General features: G+C 57.4%; 1 protein-coding gene across 7 annotated transcripts; it reads right to left on the reverse strand.

The window, feature by feature from the left end:
• Positions 1-608: 608 nt before the first annotated feature.
• SLC16A5 (solute carrier family 16 member 5) lies at positions 609-15,565 on the reverse strand. Of its 7 annotated transcripts, none has more exons than XM_045814176.2 (8): positions 15,445-15,565; positions 14,113-14,297; positions 11,753-11,809; positions 11,264-11,499; positions 7,995-8,138; positions 5,503-5,619; positions 3,280-4,089; positions 609-2,219 (listed from the first exon to the last, which is right to left on the reverse strand). In XM_045814176.2, the coding sequence occupies exons 4-8, from the start codon at positions 11,460-11,462 to the stop codon at positions 1,969-1,971; spliced, it is 1,521 nt and encodes a 506-aa protein (XP_045670132.1). In that variant the 5' UTR covers positions 11,463-11,499; positions 11,753-11,809; positions 14,113-14,297; positions 15,445-15,565; the 3' UTR covers positions 609-1,968. The 7 variants fall into 7 exon arrangements, with proteins under 7 accessions (XP_045670132.1, XP_045670134.1, XP_045670135.1 ...); XM_045814178.2 differs by having other exon boundaries at positions 14,113-14,497; positions 15,445-15,547; XM_045814179.2 differs by having other exon boundaries at positions 14,113-14,457; positions 15,445-15,542.
• Positions 15,566-15,819: the final 254 nt, after the last annotated feature.

Raw genomic sequence — 15,819 nt, forward strand, 5'->3', positions numbered from 1 at the left:
ATGGAGGAGACAGGACCTGGTAAAATGTGTCCAAGCATTCCCCCTTCAGTGCACAGGCTGTGGATGGTGGCCAAGCATGGGACTGGGTGAGGAGCCAGAAGGCAATGGAGGTCTTCAGGATCAGAATTTTCAAACAAGGGGCACCTGGGTGGCGCAGTCATTAAGCATCTGCCTTTGGCTCAGGGTGTGATCCCAGCGTTGTGGGATCGAGCCCCACATCAGGCTCCTCCGCTATGAGCCTGCCTCTTCCTCTCCCATTCCCCCTGCTTGTGTTCCCTCTCTCGCTGGCTGTCTATCTGTCAAATAAATAAATAAAATCTTAAAAAAAAAAAAAAAGAATTTTCAAACAAGAAGAGACTCTGATTTATCCAGGCCAGCCTCCTCCTTTCTTGAGGTCCAGAGATGGTGAACAATTGCCCAAAGTCACACAGCAAATTGTGCCAGAGCCAAACATGAACTCCGGTCTAACCCAGCTCAGGGCCCTTTGCTTCACCTCTGCACTACTTTCTTTGACCATAAGGGGGCACTCGTGGCAGGGTCCTGGAGAAGACCGTACTTCCCCAAGGATGCTTACTCATCCCAGCTGGGCAAGAGAAGGAAGACTGGAGTCAGGTCATGAAAATAAAATTTATTTTCCTGATAAGGCTTTCCTTTTGGAGCCTGGTTGAGCCTGAATCAACAAACGAGGCCTTGGGTTACAGCAGCCCCTGCTGAGCAGGGAGAACTGAAGGAGGAGAGGGACTTACTCAAGGCCTGTTTTCCAGCTTCATTAGTTCACAGGGTTTATAACCTGCTGCGGGAACGTTTTTGTGTGTAATTTAAACAAACTCTGTTTTTCCATTGCCCTCAGGTGGTACCGTGCTGGGACAAGCTTGGACTGATGACAGCCAGCCCCCGGGATGACCTCAGGAACCAGTTCCAGTAAAAAACAGTATGTGTGTGGGGAGCACTGACCTCCACACCACAGGCATAGCCCCACGGGGAGCAGAGGTAGGCTGGCAGCTGGCCCAGCCAGCTACTTACCCCAGGGTGGACACCTCTGACACAGTAGGGAGAGGGGGCAGGAGAGGGAGTGAAAGGCTTCTGTTGCAAAAGCAGCTCTATTTTTCCAGAGGTCTCACGCCCCGCCTAGCAATCCTTCCGCTCCCCTGCTCACTCAAATGTCAGGCTTCTCCCCACCCCAGCACTCAGCTTCATGACCAAGATAGAAGGTGGGGGCACGGGAGGGAGGGAGACCTTAGAGCCGGCCCTGCTGCATGCAGGGACCCCTCAGACTTCACTGATTCTAGGACTGAAGCCAAGGGCTCCCCTCCAGTTCTTTGCTCAGACACCAGGATGGGTCTTCTACCCAACCTTTAATCTGTCCGTGTCCTGTGTCCACGCCAACCCCTCAGCCTGGCCCTCCACCACGGCTGGTCACAGCTCATTGTTTCATGAGGTTCTTTTTCCCAAGCTTCCAGTCAGCATGGGGCTCAGCATCCTGTGCTGGGTGCTGCCCTAAGGGCAAGGGCTGGGGCCCTTGGGAAGAAAGGGGGCAGAGGGCCTTCGAGGAGGGGTGAACTCTTTGGAACTGTCTGGAGGCTGGAGGACAAAGAAAGGACATCGGAGACACCCAGGCTAGACTGGAGGGTCCAGTGTATTGAGTGGCAGCAGCAGTACTGGGTGGCCAGCGGAGCCGAGCCGACTGTGACAGACCCAAGCAGGGTTTAGACTCACTTTCCTGGGCTCCACGTATGCTGGTACCCCAAAGAAAAAGTCAGGAGGACCCGCTCCTGGATTCTGCTGGTTGGAAGGAACCCTGAGTCTTTGGAGGCCAACCTCCAAGGTCTCTGCTCCTGGCTGAGTCCCTGCGTGCAGAGCCTGGATGGCTTTTTGCTCCAGGTTTCCTGGCCAGCTCCTCACCCCAGCCCTAGCAGCTGGAGATCACATTCCTGGGCTGCGGCGGTGGTCACTCACTGACCTCAGGGCTCAGACGCTGGTCACATACATGACCTCGGTGTTCAGCCGCTTCTTGGAACCACGTGAGTCCTCCACCATGAGGCCCTGCTCTGAGGCGGCCTCCGTGATGGCTCCTTCTGTCTCGGCCCGCTTGCCTGGCCTCTCCTTCTTCTGCAGGACACAGAAGCTGCCACCCATGAAGAGGGCAGCTGATATGAGGAAGAAGCTTGACATGTAGAAAACGTAGCTAAAGTTGTTGTCAGTGGTGTCCAGGAGGAGCCCTGGGGAACAGAGAACAAGTCAGGCCACTGTCCATGGCTACCAGCCTCCCTCCCACTAACTTGCGTTCTCTCCGAGAGCAGGGGTTTTATTTTGGGCTCTGCTGTATCCCCAGTACAAGCCACTGTGGCTGGCACCTAGGAGACACTCAATAGAGATTTGGTGAATCAAAGGAGAAGGGGAAACACTAAGCCTGCTCTCCAGGGGACAGAAGGGCACCTCAGGGCATGTCTCCCTTACCCTGGTGGCAGGAAGCCAAACACCCAAGCGCCAGTAGTCTGGGTATCTGCTCAGCTACACCTGGGCCCTCCCATACGTCCTCCCATAGCTCTCTCCCCACTTGCTGGCTTGATGAACTCCGTTGGAAACTGAGACTTACAATGACACACTTGGGAAGAGTCCCCATTGTCATCGGCGGACTGCACTAACCGCGGCCATGTGCTGACTTCCCTCCAGCATCAAGGGCTTCACATACCTTCCGTTACTTTGAATGTCACACTCTTGGCTGCCTGGCAAGTCTGCTTATAGGGGTCTCTACTCCCACATCTGTTTGTCCCCCCCGCCCCAGCACAGATCACCACACTGAGCACAAACGTGTCTCTGCTTTAACTCCTGACTCTCCCACCAATAGAAGGTCAGCCCTGAGAGGTGGGGACTGGGCCTCTGTGTTCGGCCATGCCCACCAGTGACGGGCACAGGAGAACCAATGGTTAAGGCAGGTGTTCTTGTCTGCATTTTGCAGATGACACTGTGGCTCAGAGAAGGAAAATGACTTGCCTGGGTCCCACAGGCAGGAAGTGGGACAGCCAGGATGTTAACTACGGCAAACATGTGCATAGTTTTCTGCTCTGTGCCAGGCTTTTTGCTAAGCTCTCGGCTATATAACTGTGGTCCTCACAACAAGTCTGCGGGGTAGACGGGGTAGACTCTATTATTGTCCTCACTTTGCTGATAAGAAAGCAGAGGTACAGAGAGGAAGATGAAGGACTCAGGCAAGTCTGGTACAAAAATCCTGACTTTTCAGTGTTCATACCCTGGCCGCCCTCCCTCCCCGGGCCTCACCAGCCAGAGGCGGCGAGATGAGGATGGAGATGCTCTCCAGGATGGTGAAGAGGCCCAGGGCGCTAGAGAACCGATCCATGGGGACAATGTCCATGAGGACCTGGAAGAGGAGGGCTCCGATGCCACTCATGGACACGCTGTATGCCAAGCAGTAGCCCACCAGCACCCGGAAGTCGGCCGACGCGGCGCACACCAGGTTGGTGAGGCCATTGAGCAGGGCTGCCAGGCTGAACAGATACTTCCGGTGGCCAGCGAAGTCCCGCCGGCCTGCCACCAGCCCAGCCATGGGCCGCAGGAAGATGTTGCTGAAGCCAATGATGGAGATGAGCAGGGCTGCCCTGTGTTCGTCCACCCCATGCCACATGGCGTAGGGCACCAGGAAGACGTGCGGCAGTGGGAAACCCAGGATCATCCACATAACACCCAGCGTATACACGCGGTAGCCCGCGTTGTGCCGCAGGATATCAAAGGCCAGGTGGCGCTGGATGGCCCGACCACACTCTGCCACGCAGCCGGGAGCAGGTGTCTTGGAAGGTGGAGGGGGGCCTTCCGTGGTCTCAGGGGCCGTGCTGGTGGCCACGGGCCTCAGGATGGCTCCACAGACACAGCAGTGGAGAAAAACTCCGCCGAAGACAAGGAAGGTGCCCCTCCAGCCCAGGTCCTCCAGGAGGTAGCGGGAGAGCAGTGGCCAGAGTGTGATGCCCAGGGAGACGCCCACCGAAGCCAGCGCATTGGCCAGCGCCCGATGGCGGGAGAAGTAGAAGCCCAGCACGGTGATGCTCGACTGGAAGCTGAAGCACATGCCCAGGCCTGTGGTGGGAGGGAGGAGACTGGCTCAAGGGTGTTCATCGCCTCCCACCCGAACCCGGAGAGGGGTCACGGGGTCATGCTCCGTGTCTGCCCTCCTGTTCTAGCCCAGACCCACCTCCAGGTCCCCAGGGACTGAAGATCGCCACTTCCTCAGAAGCATCAGCTCTGCCCTCCAAGGCTGCCAGGGGCACACCTGTTCCCCTTTGCACAGCACCAGGGTGATCTTTAAAAACCTAAATTGGGGGGCGCCTGGGTGGCTCAGTCAGTTAAGGGTCTGCCTTCAGCTCAGGTCATGATCTCAGGGTCCAGGGATAGAGTCCCGAGTCGGGCTCCGTGCTCAGCGGGGAGTTTGCTCCCCCTCTGCCCCTTCCCCCAGCTTGTGCTCACTCTCTCTCTCAAATAAAGAAATAAAATCTTAATACATACATACATACATACATACATAAAATAAAAACCTGAATTGGGGTAAGTCTCTTCCCTGCTTAACACCTTTCAAAGACTTCCCATTACATCTAGAAAAAATGCCACAGTATTTACTATGCCCTGGAAGGCTCTGCACGGTCTGGCCCCTGGGCATCTCTTGGGTGCCATCTCAGGCCATTCTCCCTGTCACTCACCATGATTGAGCCACATCAGCTTCTTTCTCTTCCTCTGGACACCAAGCTGCCCCCCCCCACCGCTGGACATTTCCAGTTGTGGTTCCCACTGCCCAGAATATCCTTCCCCTAGACTCCTCTCTCCTGGCTCAGCTCAGATGCTGCACCCCACCCACTCCGTGCCTGCCCCGCACAGCTGACCATGTTGGGAAAGAAAGCTCACGGCCACACCATGACCACGAGCCTCATGCGGGCTCTCAGACCACCTGTGATGCCACCGTCCCTTTTCTCTCCCACCTTCCTGGATGACCACCAGTCCTTCTCTATGCACCCCCACTACTCCCCCCTCCTCACCCCTAGCTGACCACCTGCCTTCCATCTGTAACATTGGACTGTCTGTCCCTACTGCCAGCCAAGGCCAGCCCTCTACTTATACCCTTCATCTTGTCTACTCAAAGGTGTATCCCTCCAGCAATTTCCCTCTCCTGCTCCACCCCCTTTCTCCTCTTTGCCAGATCATTCTCCTTTGTTGTTATTTCTCCCCTCAAAAACAACACAAAGAGTGCCTGGGTGGCCCAGTTGGTTAAGCATCTGACTTTGGTTCAGGTCATGATTTCAGGGTCCTAGGATCAAGCCCCAAGATTGGGCTCTCTGCTCAGTGGGTAGTCTGCTTCTCCCTTTCCATCTCCCTCTGCTTCTTCCCCCTGCTCGTTCTCTCTCTCTCTCAAATAAATAAATAAATAAATCTTTAAAAAAAGCAAACAGAAAAACAAAACAGAGATGCAGCCATGGCTTGCTCCCACTCCCTTCTTGGTACCTGCTCCCAGTGGCCCCGAGGGTCTGTGGGCCAGGGGCGACTCCAGAGAGAAGGAGGCAGAGGGGGAGCAGGTGTCCAGGTGGAAGCGTCTCGGGGGTTCATTCTCGCTGCTGTGATCTCGGGAGGAGGAGGAGACCACAAGGAGAGGCGCAGGAGCAATGGCGTCCGAAGAGGGACAGGCAGGACAAAATGTCAACCAGGAAAATGCAGGAAAGGAGGAAAAGGAGCAAGGTGCTAATAAAGGCGAGCCCTTGGCCCCCCCTTTGGAAGCTGGTGGATGCCTGTGCCTCTGCAGGAGGTTCCATCCTGCAGTACAGGTGGGACGCGCGTCAGAGGCTCGGAGAGCCATAGGCAAGGGCGAGAGCAGGTGAGGCAGCAGAGGGAAAAGCAATCCCCTCGTGGTCTGCGGGCAGTTAGCACTGACCCTCCTCACCGCGACCGGCATCATGAGGACTTTGGCCCTATGCCTTGAGTCCTGATGTTCTCCCTCAAGTTCATAGCAAGACCTACCGGCTTTCTAAACTTACACGTGTTCACAGGGCCTTTCCCTGTAAACCCTTTGGTGTTACATGTTTCTTGTGGGTCTCCTGTTAACCAGCGCCTAACTGAATGTGGGTGGGGGTTTTCGTGTGTTTGTTTTTATTTTAAGTTGGCTCTGCGCCTAATGTGGGGCTTGAACTCATGACCCTGAGATCAAGAGTCACATGCTCTACCGACTGAGCCAGCCAGGCGTCCTTGAATGTTGTATTTTGACTCAGTCTGTAAGATTCTATCAGCCGGAGAGTTTTACCCTATTGCACGGAATGATGCTCATAATGTTTTGTGAAGTTAAAAGACGTTTAAAACAAGAAAAAAAAAAACCTTCTCTCGATCCTCTTCTGGGTACTGGCCTGTTTCTTTGCTCCCCTTCATCGAAATTTTCTGGAAATACTGTTTATCCCTGCTGTCTCCAACTCCTGTCTTCCTCTTTGCTCTTGAACCTGTTGCAATCAGACCTCACCCTTGGTCCAGACTCACTCTCATCAAGGTCAGCAACCTTTACATTGCCAAATCCAGAGATCGAGGCTGGTCCCCTCCTTCTGATCCACCAGCAGCCTGACACAGCCCTCACTCTCTCCTCACTTTCTCAAGAAACCTCACTCTCCTGGGTCTCCTCCTGTTTGTGTCCCCTCTTCCTTCCCAGACTGCTGGACATCGCAGGGCCCAGTCTTCAGGCCTCCTCAGCCACCACCCTTGTTCCCTCAGTGACAGCAGAATGATACCTCATCTCAATACTAGAATGCCAGCCCTGTCATGATCCCCAAGTGCCCGCTGCAGCCCAGGGCCTATCCCCGAACAGAAGACTGGATGTTTCCATGTCTGAGCTTCCCAACTGCCCACCAATCTGCTCCTCCCCTAGGTTCCCCACTATAGTTAAAGGCTACTTCATCCTTCCAGTGGTTTGGGGCAAAAACCATGGTGTCACCCTTCTAGGCTCCTGGAACCTTGGGTCATCTTTGACTCTTCTTCTCTGTACCTCCCACGCTGTCCTGAACTGACCACTCCTCACTACCTCCGTCATACCACCGTGGTTGGAGGTATGGCCACCTCCTGTCTGGGTTATGACCACGCCCTTACCTGTTCTGCTCTAACTTAACCCCCCCAGTGCACCTATGTTCAACATAGCAGCCAGAGTGATGCTTTACAAACAGCAGTGACGTCATCGGACATCACTCATCCCACTGCCCGGATCTCTCAGATGGCCTCCCATCTCACTACTAAGCCTTTCAGGCACTACTCCCGTTCCAGCCTCCACCCTCCTTTGCTCGTGCCCTTCACTGCCCCTTGGGCCCTTCCGGGCCTTTGCACTTGCTGTACCTGTTGCCTGGAATGCTCTTTCCCTGAGAGGCTGTCAGCAGACTCCCTCACCTCTACCAGCTTTCTGCCCAAATGTCACCTTCCCTGCAAGGCCTTCCCTGACTGCCCCGTCGAAGAGCAGCAACCTCCCCCCCCTTGCTTTATCTTCTACCCGGGGTGTTCTAGATATTTTACCTCTTTGCTTGTTTAATCTCTGCCCACCCCCGCCCCCAGCCAGGACACCCTCGCATGAGCTGTCCTGCCTTCTCACGTGCTTGTCACGATCAGAAACAATCCTTCTCGGGGCGCCTGGGTGGCACAGCGGTTAAAAGCCTCTGCCTTCGGCTCAGGGCGTGATCCCGGCGTTATGGGATCGAGCCCCACATCAGGCTCCTCTGCTATGAGCCTGCTTCTTCCTCTCCCACTCCCCCTGCTTGTGTTCCCTCTCTCGCTGGCTGTCTCTATCTCTGTCGAATAAATAAATAAAATCTTTAAAAAAAAAAAAAAAAAGAAACAATCCTTCTCATGTATGGATTCACTGTCCCTCCCCCTCGTGTGACTATAAGCAGCCCCAGGAGATTAGGCATGCTGCCTGCACTTATGTCTGACACTTTTTGGTAGGCACCCAGAAATTCTCGAAATGGGAAGACGGTTACCTGTGATGAATCCTGCTGTGAGGTAGAGCTGGCTCAGGGTGCGGCAGAAGGAGCTGGCCACCATGCCCAGGCTGGCCAGTGCGCCCCCCAGCATCACCGTCACTCTGCAGCCAAAGCGTCCCACCAGGATGCTGCACAGGGGTCCTGTGGGGAGGAGGCAGGGAGGCGCAGGGGTGAGGAGGCAGCCAGCAGGTGACAGGTGAATGAGGAGGACTAGAGGGAGGGAGATAGTGGGCTTCGGGGGGGGGGGGTTCCAACCAGAACTAGCCGGGTAGGCAGGGCCCTGGGGCCCATAGGCGTAGATTTTGACTGCCACCCGGCCACAGGCTGGCTATGGGCAGGGCAAACCCAGTCCCTCTCTGCACCTCCCCTACAGGAGGTTACACTGGGTGACATCTGACCAGCTGCAAGGGGAGGTCCTGCAAATGTGCAATCTGACCCCCGACAAGGACCCCCAGAGCGACAGACTGAGGCCCTTCACTACACTGAGCTGAGGCTGATTCCATCCAGGTAAAACAGGATTGGCTCATGACCTGGGTAGATGCCCCTTGCTGGGGTCTGTCTCGGTGGATGAGGGTCCCAGGGCATCAAAACCAGTGAGCACCTACTGCCCCTGCCTGCTTCCCATTCTGAAAAGGAATGGCTACAGCCCTCCCACTAGCCTCCAACCTGTCTAGAGTGGGCAGCCTGGGGCCCTGGGCCACCCCCACACCCCCTTGCATTGGCCTCTGGAGAAAAGGAGAAAACTGGGTGGGATGCTTTCTCTCCTCCCCCATCACTTCCAGCCAACAGAAAGTCTTGCACCCAGACGTCTGGCTTCTGGTGGAGAAGGGTCTGTTCTCCTCCACCCCATCCCCACCTTGAGCTGCTTCCCCACCAGTCCAGACCCAGAGCAGCAACGAGCCAGTCCTGGCTGGCTGCTTCTCCACGTCTCACAGGGCCCCATTCACCAGGTGCCCTGCCCCCAAGTACACAGAATGGAATTCCTACAGTTATTCTCGCAGGGCCCAGCCAAACGGACAGGGAAAGACAGAGAGAGAAAATGTGTGTGAGTGTGTGTGAATGCATGCGCAGCGTGTGTGCATGTTTGGGGTGGAGAGGGCATGTGTGGGTGTGAGCCAGTGTGAGTATGGGAGGGACAGAGGAAGTAGGCAGCCCACACTGAGATAATCAAGCAGAGGCAGCTACAGAGGGAGAGGCCAGACTGCAGTGAACACGACCACTGCCCCACACATCTTCCATCTTCCCCACCCCAAACTTTGGCCTGACTTCGGAGAGGCGACATTGGGGAAAGCCCCAAGTCACGGCGTTGGGGGCGGGGGCTGGGCCCTGCGCCAGCTTACCTTAGATAGCTGAGGGCACTGGGAGGCAGGGTGTTTCCTCTGCGGGGTACTGCTTCTGCCCTGAACTCACTCTGCAACCCTGAACGTGCCTTGTACTTTGTGCTTGCTTTCTTCATCTCTAAGATGTGTGGGGGCTGGGAGAGCTTGGGATCGAGGATAATTTCAAGTTTGAGGGGCGCCTGGGTGGCACAGCGGTTAAGCGTCTGCCTTCGGCTCAGGGCGTGATCCCAGCCTTGTGGGATCGAGCCCCACATCAGGCTCCTCCGCTATGAGCCTGCTTCTTCCTCTCCCACTCCCCCTGCTTGTGTTCCCTCTCTCGCTGGCTGTCTCTATCTCTGTCAAATAAATAAAATCTTTAAAAAAAAAAATTTCAAGTTTGAAATTTTTCTGGGGATGTCTGGGTGATACAGTTGGTCAAGCGTCTGCCTTTGGCTCAGGTCATGATCCCCAAGTCCCTTATCGGGCTCCCTGCTCAGTGGGGAGCCTGCTTCTCCCTCTGCCTGCCGCTCCCCCTGCTTGTGCTCTCTCTCTGACAAATAAAATCTTAAAAAAAAATAAAATAAAAATAAAATTCCTCTTATACTCTGAATGAGGATGGGCTAAAGGTGTGTGTGCATGTGAGACAGACAGACAGACAGATAGACGGGAATCCCAGGCCAACTGAGCTGCTGGCATGCCCGCTAGGGGGTGGTGAGTCTAAAGCTGGTTGTGGAGTGGGGGGTCCCCACTGGATGCCTGTTTCCCAGGCCCTGGTGCAGACCCCTTTCTGACTGCACGGAAGGACATGCCTGAGATTCCCACTTCTGCCCTAACCTTGCAGGTGAAAAGGTCACACGGTCTGGCCCAGCGCCAGCCTCTCCCAGGGCCCTGAGTCCTCCCCAGGTGGCAGGCTCATGGGTCATCTCAGTGACGCCATCTCTCCCAGTCTGACCTCTCTCCCAATTGGAGGGAAGGACCTGGAATAACACGCAGGCTGCCTGTGCCCGGTGGAGGGAGTGGCAGGAGGTACATAGGGAGATGGAGTCAGCTGAGGGAAGTGAACACGCCCATGGGGAGAGCCCTGTGGGCCATGAGATCTGCCTCCCACTGACCAGAGGGCACCCCCCCCCTCAACTTGCAGGTCACTGTCTATGGCATCTCCCTGAGGAGCTCTCAGAAGCCAGGGGCAGGCCCCGGAGCCCAAGTCTATTGCAGGAGTCGCCCAGCCAGCCCTGGAGTTCCCTCTTCACTGGGGTCAGGGTGAAAGGGTCACATTCTTGGAAGAGCCAAGCAGGAAATGGGGGGGGGGGGCTGCCTTCACTCCCCAGCCCTTGCAACAACCCTTCTGCTTCCTGGTGAGAGATGGGGCTCTTGCCCTGACCCCATCTTGCCCCTCATGTCTTCCTCAAGCCCCCTTCCCCATCCCGAAGCCCCAGACGAGGTTCTCCAAATACTACTTGTTGGTGACTCATGGGATCCTCCCTATGATCCCATGTAGGAGGTGGGTAGGGTGTTGGGTGTTACCTCCATATTGCAGAAGAAGAAACTGAGGTTCAGAGAGATCACCCAAGCAGCTCTTCCTCAAGTCTGAGCTGAGTGCCTGGCACTCCTAGTCTGTATCGATCCTCCCGTGGCCTCCAGCCACTGAGAGGTCTGGCTTTGCACCTTGGTACCTCCATACCCTGTCCCCATTCCCAGCCGGGTCCAGACCTGCCCAGCCCAGCCCAGTTCAGCACAGCCCGCCCCTGCAGGATTCCAGCCAGGGGGCCTGGCCCTGCTGACATCAGGTGACATCTTAGGAATTCACCCCATGAGACAAAGCCCGGGGCCTCAGACAGAGAGATCCGGGAGGCCAGGGAGATTGTGGTTTCCTCGGCTTCCTCCCTCACGCCCCTCACGCCCGGGCTCTTCCTCAACCCTCCCTCGGCCCCTCCCCAGGCTGCTCACCCCCAGCGTGGAGCATGGCTGTCAAGATGGAGGGGAACCATGAGGTCTCACTGTTGCTGGCCTGGAACTCGTGCTGCAGTTCAGTGAAGAAGATGCCAGTGCACGTGGGGAAGCCCAGAGTGAGGCCCTGGGTTACCAGGGAAGCCAGCAGCACTACCCAGGCCCAGCAGCCCTCTGCACGCTCCAGGTCCCGGGACATCCTCTGCCGCGAATGCCGCTACCACTGCCTGGGCCACCTGCGGAGGGGACAGAATGGAGCTGCCAACCCCAGTTCACCTGCCACTTTCCTGGGTGGCTGAAACCATCCCTTCCTCTTGCCCCAGCACCAGGTTTTACAGAGTGTACCGCCCCCTGGGAGGTGGCCAGAGGCAAATGCGTTGGCCTTGGCATTTCCTTTCACCCACTTCCCAGAGCCACCCTGGCAGGAGGGGCAGGCAGGTGAGCCATCAGTGGGACAAGGCAGATGGGTGGAGTTCTTTCTAGACTTACAACATTTGGTGGTCAGTCAGCAGGTGGCACTTCCTGGGCCAGCCTTGGGGCTCCCTCCTGCACACAGCAAACATTCAATAACTGCTTGCAGAACGGCACAGATCTCTGGAGCCGGTGTAGTTCCAGTGCCCCCACAGACACGCACGGATGCATTTTCAAACATCCACAAGCAGGCTTCCTGCACACACACACAGACTTTCGCAATGTCGCCTTAACAGCAGCGTCCACTGTCAGTGCTGCAGAGACCTCCCAGGTGAGCAAGCGGGGGCTGGGCGTCGTTAAGGAGTGTACACAGCATAGCCTTCCCCGGCCACCAAACAAGCAGCTCTCAGGAAAAGGCCTGGATCTCATCCAAAGGCTCTCTGAACTCACTCCTCTCACAGGGAGCTCATGGCACAGTCAAGTTCTACAGCGATGCTCAGTAATGACCTACCACCTGTCAGGGCTTCTCTGGGCAACCCCCCCCCCCCCAGTCACAAATGGGCCTATGCCAAGATACACACTCACAAAGACACACACACAAACACATACCCACATACTGCACGGACAGACAGACACAGAACCACACAGGTACACAGACTTATACGCAGACACACGCATGCACACAGGGTCACACACCATGCAGATACACATGCACACCCATCTTCGGCTCAGCCCTATCTCAGTTTCTTGCCACCATCCAGGCTGCTCCCCCTCACAGAAGCTGCCAGAATCAGGCCTCAAAGCCCCAAGGCCCCTCCCCAAATGCGGAGCCCTTGCCCAGTCCCCTCTGTCCCGGCTCTCCACCTGCTCCCTGGTCCTCTGTGGCCCTCCGACCCCACCAGCACTCGGCTCCGGCAGCCTTTGCCTCAGAGAAGGCGACAGATCCTTGCAGCTACAGTTCCCGCACCCTCCCTCCTCTTAGCCCCAGGTCCTGGGAAGATCCAAGGAAACTCAGGAAACTATCAGAAATATGCAACACCATCTTCCTGCCACACCCTGCACTCCACACCTTCCCCGCTAGGCCCAGGAGCTTTAAAACAGCACCTAAATGGGATCCACCCTAAAGTGCCTCCTTCTGGCGCTCCAATCTCTTCTCTGGGCACCAAACCTCCTCCCTCCCCAGAGGACCCCCAGGAGCCCTGCCAAGGTGAGCGGCCCATTCAGCCCAGCAGCAGAGTGCGTGTGTGTGTTGTGTGTTGTGTGTGTGTGTGTGTGTGTGTGTGTTTGTGTGTGTGAGTGTGTGCTGCAAGCACGTCCTGCCATCCTGGCTCCTGCTTGTGATACTGGCCCCAGAGATCCCTCAGCCCCAATCCTCCTGGCCCAGTTCCAGGCTCAGGCAAACCTCAGATACAGTTCCTGCAGCAAATGGAAAGGCCACCAGTGCAATCTGATCCTCTCTGTGTTGGCCTGAATGTCCCCTCCACACCCTCTCCAGAGCAGGTCAGTCTTCCCTGACCTGCTGCTTTTCCCTCTTCCTCCCGGAAGGGCCAGCAGCCTTCCTCCACTGGCTTCCCTTCCTTGTGCCCTCCCCTTCACTGCTGCCCTACCCCTCTCACTTCCAAGCCCTGGGACCCTGATGGTTTCCCTTCAGAGTACCCGGGAGGAGGTGGATGACAGAGGAGACACGGGCCCAGCTCCGCCGCCCCCCTTCCCCAGCTCTGGTCCCTTCTCGTTCATGCTCATTCTGCCTCTTTGTAGAGAGGCCTCATTTTCCACCCCTCCCCCGCAAGCATCTTAGTGCCCTTCTCAGCAGCCACTTCTCCAGGTAGCCCTCTGGGGACTTTGTCCAGGATTCTGACCTTCACTCTGCACCCACCTTCTGTCTGAATCTTTCAGTGGAGCTGACTTTTCCCAGTCTCTCCTTCCTCCAGGCCTCCCACGACAGTCAGAGCCCAGGAAACCCTAAGCACCTCTGCTCTTTGCCCATTGGGAGCCCTGCCTCCCCTGGACTCCTTCTGGGAGTTCCCCTGAAGACTCTGCCTCCCACAAGGGGGTGTCCCCTCCCAGACCCCCAGTGACTCCTATGTCACAAACAGCTTTCTTCTCTGGTGGGTCCTCCATCCCCCTCCTCCAGCAAGCTGGTCCTTCCTCATGAACTAGGCTGCCAAGGTTCCAAAATCCTAGCAAGAGAGAATCCTGTTGGTCCTTCAAGATTCAGCCCTGACAGCACTCCTGGAAAGCTCCCCTGACCCCCACCCCAGGTCCCCTTCCTCTATTTCTCTCTTCCGTTATACTTTTCACACCACATTGGAGTGGACCATTCTCTCGTTTATCATTGTTGTCCATTCTCCCCCCACCCCCTACTCTACAAGCAGGGACCTCGTCACACATCCCCACCAGGCCTTGGGTGGGCACAAAAGAATATTAATGTGACCCACCTGTGTTCCCCAGGGGGCAGGCAAGACCAGGACCAAGGGTGACCTGGCTTCCTGGCAGGCAGGTCCATTCCAGAAGACTCAAGCAGAGCTGAGAAGAGATGGGGCCGGGGGCTCTGGCTCCAGCTCTGCCCCAGAAGGGAAGTGGTCTTTCCTTTGTACTGGGCACCATGAATCATCATCACTGCCTGGTACGTGGTTGTGGCAAGGAAGGAAAGGCAGCTGGAGACACTTCGCTCTCACTTCCAGGGACTGGAAGCCGTCCACAGGAGCTGCCCACCTCTGCCCTCAGGGACCCCAGCCCAGAGTCAGAGTGACTGCCTTCATCCCCAGGTGGCAGGAAGCTGGCTTTGTGGGCAGGGCACAAGGTCAAATGGCATTTCTTGTCCTTCAAACATGGCACACATCCCTTGGTTTGTTTTTAGGGCTTCCCATCTGATGACAGAGCCCTCAGCAGGCCCTCAGTATCCCTTCTCTGCCCGTCTAAGCTTGCAGGGATAGTCCCAGGATGGAGCGAATGCTCTCACACAGGGTTGTGGTGTGCTGAGTGGAGGGGATGCCTCCTCTCCCATGGCGAGAGGCAAAGGAGGCACCCAGCTCCAGAGCAGACCCTGGAGACCCCCTCCCTTCCCAGACCCCATGTCAGGCAGGGCCCAGGACACAGGGTGGCGGTGGCACCCCCTCCCTTCCCAGACCCCATGTGGTAGGCAGTGGTAGGAGAGCTGCCAGAACCAGCTTGCGCTTGGGAGGGACAAGCCCTCAAACCCCTACCCTTGGCAGGGGCTGAGGAAGGAACAGGGTGTTCCAGACCTCCGGAGCTGGGACAAGTCACCCTCCTCCTTTCTCTGTCTCCAAACTTGCCCCCACATTCCCTCAGGGGCCGTCTGACCTCAGCCTGGAAGGGGGATGGGATAGGCAACAGGGACTTCATGACCTGTTCCCAGCTTGGCCCCGTCCCTGCGGTCCCGGGTCAGGCTACTTTCCCACCCTCCCAGGACGGCTCTTCCCTGGGTGGGGCTTCTGGGACGCCCAGGCGGCGCCTGCGTGGGGATTTCAAGCCAGGCCTTGCGTGGTGCCCGTGCCTCCCCCACTCCCCAGGCCCTGGAGGGTGGGAGTGGCTCGGGAGAACCCCTCAGGCGTGGGGGTCCCCAGCCGGGCCAGGCTGGGGCAGCTCAGGAATGGGACAAGACTTTCCTGGATCCTCAACCCGGAGCCCGTCACGGGCGGGAAGGGGCCCGGGAGGTCCACGGAGAGGCGGGTCCGCGACGGCGCTGACGGGGACCCCGGCGGGAGGGCACCTAACAGACAGTGGGGAGGCCCGGGGAGCCCGCTCACCGGCTCGCGCGGCCCGGCGGTGGGGCGGCTCCACGCCCGCCGAGCGCGGCTTCCTGCGGCCCGGCCCGCAAGCGATGGAAGAGGCAGGACGCCGCCGATCGGCGGAGAGCCGCGCCCTCGGGGGGCGGGCCGCAGGGCGCCGGGGGGCGGGACCACCTCCGCGGCGCGGGCTCGGGGGGGAAGGAGGCCTGGTCTCGGGGTGGGAGCGCGCGGCGGGGCGTGGCCAGGGCCTGCTCACCTAATCCCAGCCCGGTCCGGGGCTCTGAGGGGCTTGCACCGTCCTGCAGCCCGCCGGGCTCCAGACGCCGGCCCCGCGAAACATTTGCATATGATTATCATGTAATTTTTCCTGCTCCCTCCGAGTGCTAGGGCTCC

This window comes from Ursus americanus, chromosome 23 (genome assembly GCF_024610735.1).
Source record: "Ursus americanus isolate L20-20 chromosome 23, mUrsAme1.1.p, whole genome shotgun sequence".
NCBI lineage: Eukaryota > Metazoa > Chordata > Mammalia > Carnivora > Ursidae > Ursus > Ursus americanus.

Bases quoted from the DNA above. Each gene is read 5' to 3' on its own strand.
- SLC16A5 (XM_087854122.1), bottom strand. From the start codon at position 11,462: ATGTCCCGGGACCTGGAGCGTGCAGAGGGCTGCTGGGCCTGGGTAGTG. The intron at 4,090-5,502 runs GTACCAAGAAGG...CTCCCACCACAG, and splicing joins CTCGGGGCCACTGGGAGCAG to GCCTGGGCATGTGCTTCAGC. The intron at 2,220-3,279 runs GTGAGGCCCGGG...TCTGTTCCCCAG, and splicing joins CATCTCGCCGCCTCTGGCTG to GGCTCCTCCTGGACACCACT.